Source organism: Austrofundulus limnaeus, unplaced genomic scaffold (assembly GCF_001266775.1).
Source record: "Austrofundulus limnaeus strain Quisiro unplaced genomic scaffold, Austrofundulus_limnaeus-1.0 Scaffold95, whole genome shotgun sequence".
Lineage (NCBI taxonomy): Eukaryota > Metazoa > Chordata > Actinopteri > Cyprinodontiformes > Rivulidae > Austrofundulus > Austrofundulus limnaeus.
The window spans coordinates 1,246,742-1,250,725 of record NW_013952497.1 but is presented as its reverse complement, the minus strand read 5'-3'; the positions used below and the strand labels follow the sequence as shown (position 1 = coordinate 1,250,725).

The following is a 3,984-nucleotide window of genomic DNA, read 5'->3' as shown; positions in this document are numbered from 1 at the left end:
ATACACACAGACAAACACACACACACACTGACACGGATCTTTGCCCTCCGTGACAGCAGCAGTGCTTGTCATTCCTGTTGAACCACACACACACACAAATACACACACACACACACTGACACTCCCAGCTTAGCATAATTATTACCTTCCTTTGCTTTTACAGCATCGGGGTGCTGATGAGGGTTATTGAAAATTGAGTCAGATAGAATTCCTGTGTCTTCAGATAATTACAAGCCTGTAAATCTTCCCAGAAAATTAAATAATAATCTGGTAAATTCCTTAGGTCATAAGATAGTGGAAATGGTATGAATTCAGATATGTGATGTTAGGCTTGCACTGTGTAACCACTGCACTACAGTTAATTATTAGGGCTACAGGTYATGATCATGAGCAAATATGACCAAGTTGAACTGCGCCTGAGATTAAAAAAATGCCCTCTATCTTAATACTCACCATTTTCTCACTCCTAAACCACTATGTGATACTGTATTTCCTTGCTTAAAATGAAAAAGGTAGTCAGTAAACAGCACACAGATTCACACAAGTACCGTACAAAGTGATTTGCATATGCATTACACACCAAGACACAAACACAAACAGCAGCATGGAGAAGAACATATGGTCTTGACACACTTCAGTAGAAAATCTTCATGATTGAGGGTGTGTATATAGTTTGTGTGTGTTTAACAGATTGATTGTTGTCCTCTCTACAGTTCCAGTAAATGGTTTAACATTTTCTGCCCATTACAATAAAAAATATAGTATACTTTGTGCTCTTTTTTGCTCTTGTCTCTCACTGTGATGATAGGATTGTTACGAACTAAAACTTGGTAAACATCATTAAAACAARGCACCACAGTTTTTAGAGCTGCTGCCTCACTGCAAGAGGGTTGCGGGTTCACAACCCAGCTGGCATGTGTGGAGTTTGCATGTCCTCACCATGCATGCGTGGGTCCTCTTCAGGTTCTTCAGTTTTCCCCACAGATGAAAAAAAAACATGCATGCTAGTGCATGCTAATTAGTTACTCAAAATTTCAGCTAAGCAAGAGCGATAGTGTGAAWGTTTGTTTGTTTCTAAGTGGGTCTGTGATGGACTCTCCACCTGTCCAGAGAYTACCCTGCCTCTRGCATGAAAAACACTGGAGACAGGAACCAGTTCCACGATGAGCTTGCATGGAGAAGCAGGTCAAACAGTAGATATTTGAGGAATATGACTAAATAGCTACAAATAAGTACAAATAACATGATGAGGTGCTACATGCTTCTTCCAAAATAGCTAGAAAAAATGAGCAAAAATTAAAAATAAAAGTCAAACAGTGTATATAGCAGTATGACATTTTACTGGACCAGAGCCAAATAAATGTTTACATGTATATTTCTCTTCTGTAGTTAGAACTAAAATTGGCATCCTAAACAAAAGTTTCATATTCTAAATACTAATGAATCAGGCCAGTTGCCCAAAGTGGGGCCTGCAGGCCAAAACTGGTCACCAAACAATTTGATTTGGCCTGCCAGTAACTTCCCTAGATACTATAGGTTTGCAAGCCCATGCCATCCTTTGTAGAAACACTGTATGTCCACCTACAGTCATTCTATCCATTGACCCTATAAAGGACTGAAGTGCAGATAGTCTTTACTTGCAGTGCTTACTTTAACTTTGAATTATATTAAGATTAAGCATGAAATACAAGTAACTAAATTCAAGCACACATGTAGATTTTCATACTTTACAAAACCATAAATACTCATATTTTATCAATTTATGAAATGTTTCATTAACCCTTTCTGCACGAGCATTTATAGCAAACTTTCTCCTAGTGCACAGGTTAAAAATAAACAAACAAATAAATAAATAAATAAATAAATGGGTCACTGTGATGGCTGCTAGCTTATTCATAATATATAAAATGACTTTACTTGAAAAGTATTTGCATTTCATGTATTATTATATTTTGCCTGCAGCCCTCAGATTTTCATGTTGGCCCTCTTAGAGAAAATGCTTGGGCACCCATGATTTAGGCTAAAAGAAAAAAAAAAGAATGATTACAAAATGTCCAAATCCAAAGACCTTTTAAGCCCATGATTGTTGTAATCACAAAACAAGTTCAGCACAGTATTGTTTTTCTTTTTTTTTTTTCATTTAATTGTTTTGCTTATCAAATTAAAACACTTTTTTTTCAGTCAATAACTATGAATTGCACTTTTCTGTCAGAGACAAGATCCTGTTGCTTGGGATGATGCATTTGCTGCTYCATCTCGGAACGTCCTCAACATTCGCTACACCCTCCTGCCTTATCTGTACACGCTGATGTTTGAGGCACACACCAAAGGAAGCACAGTTGTCCGGCCACTGTTGCATGAGTAAGCAGAGACACAACAAAAACAGGATTTTTAGTACATTGTGGCTTGCAGCATTAGTTTGAGTCAGCTAACCAAATATATATTTATTTCTACCACTAAGTGACCAGAGTTTATGCTACAGTGCTTTTCGACAGTGTGCAAAACAATCACATGTAATTTAGGGATATAACAGAATATATATTGGTAATGAACATGGTGCAAATAACAGCTACAGGAAACCAGTCAAAGAAAATGTTCTGGTTGTGCATTTACCATCAAGGAAGATGAAAAAAAGAGTATTTTTGTATGACCTACAGTATCCTCAGAGTTTGAAGAGTTCAAGCTCAATTAGCAGCAACTTTTATGCAACTGTCTTCACATTTATCTCAAAGTTTATTTATATAGCACCTTTCACCTGAGTAGGGAGCAGTGTGGCAGCCTGTTGGCATGCTGAGGGACAACCACATATGATTTCATATAAAAAAGGTGGTTTGTTTTCCTGTCTGTTTCTGAAAGATTTACTGTCAATTTAAAATCAAGGAAACAAACAAATTGACACTTGGCATTTATTTAATTTCTCTATTTCACTGACCCCATATCAAARTGTGACCCTAAAATTGAGATGCACACTGAACTGTGAGTTATTTGTACCGTTAGACATCCATGTGTTAGTTAAATGAAATCAAAATAGAAAATGTTCATGCTCGTGTTTTAACATGACTGGGCAACACTGGATATGYTGATTTACACAGAACCACTTACTGTCCTATCATGTTACGTTTAAAGTGTGTTTTTGTTTGTTTGTTTGTTTTCTGTTTTACAGTTTTATATTAGATATGAATTTCATTTATTTATGACGTATTAGGCAAAATTCTCTGTTATAGCTGTTGTCTATTGTTGTCTATTGACCTTGAGAAAGGCACCAAATTATTGCTAAAATCAACTCAAGGCTAATCATATAGAGAGCTACAGCTGCACTTGGCAACTCCCAGATGAAAAAATTGTATGAAAACAACATGTATTTATTCATTTGAAGAGGCTCCTATAAAGTCACAGATGGTATTTAAAAAGCTGCCCGGATGAATCTGGCAGAGTTATTTGGCTTCTATCTTCAAACTGCTGAATTCTATTATAAGTATTTGAACAGTCGTTAGGGTTGAAGATGCATGACTGAGCTTTAGAAACGTTTTTTTTAAATCAGGCTTTATGGCTTCTTTTTTCTGCTTTTCTGCAGGTTTGTGAAAGACAAAGCTACTTGGGACATCCACAGACAGTTCCTCTGGGGACCTGCCCTACTTATCACCCCAGCACTAGAACATGTAGGTCCATACACTTGTGCACTATTCTTGTTTTTTTATAAACCCTTTAATATAAATATAATCAATTTGACAACTGTCTTGTGAGTAGATATTTTTCGTGCATGCATTTTTGTGATTGTGTTYCACAGACTTTTTCATATTTTCATTTCTGTCTTTTTGTTATTGAAAGGGAGTCAGYGAGGTTGAAGGCTATGTTCCTGATGCACGCTGGTATGACTACCACACAGTGAGTAACTCCCTAAAAATGATTGTAAAGACAGTTAGTTTTACCTAGTTTATTGTTGTTGTACTGAGAATTAGCACAAATCCTAGTTCAACAGCACAA

The 3,984-nt window shown here is 36.5% G+C and overlaps 1 protein-coding gene across 1 annotated transcript in view; it reads left to right on the top strand.

Annotated features, from left to right (window-relative positions):
• Window positions 1-3,984, top strand: part of si (sucrase-isomaltase) — a gene marked incomplete in the record, with an annotated part of 76,141 nt that overhangs the window by 60,911 nt on the left and 11,246 nt on the right. Inside the window, 2 exon segments of the mRNA XM_014012841.1 lie at window positions 2,213-2,361; window positions 3,575-3,659. Of these exon segments, the coding sequence (XP_013868295.1) occupies window positions 2,213-2,361; window positions 3,575-3,659 (234 nt within the window).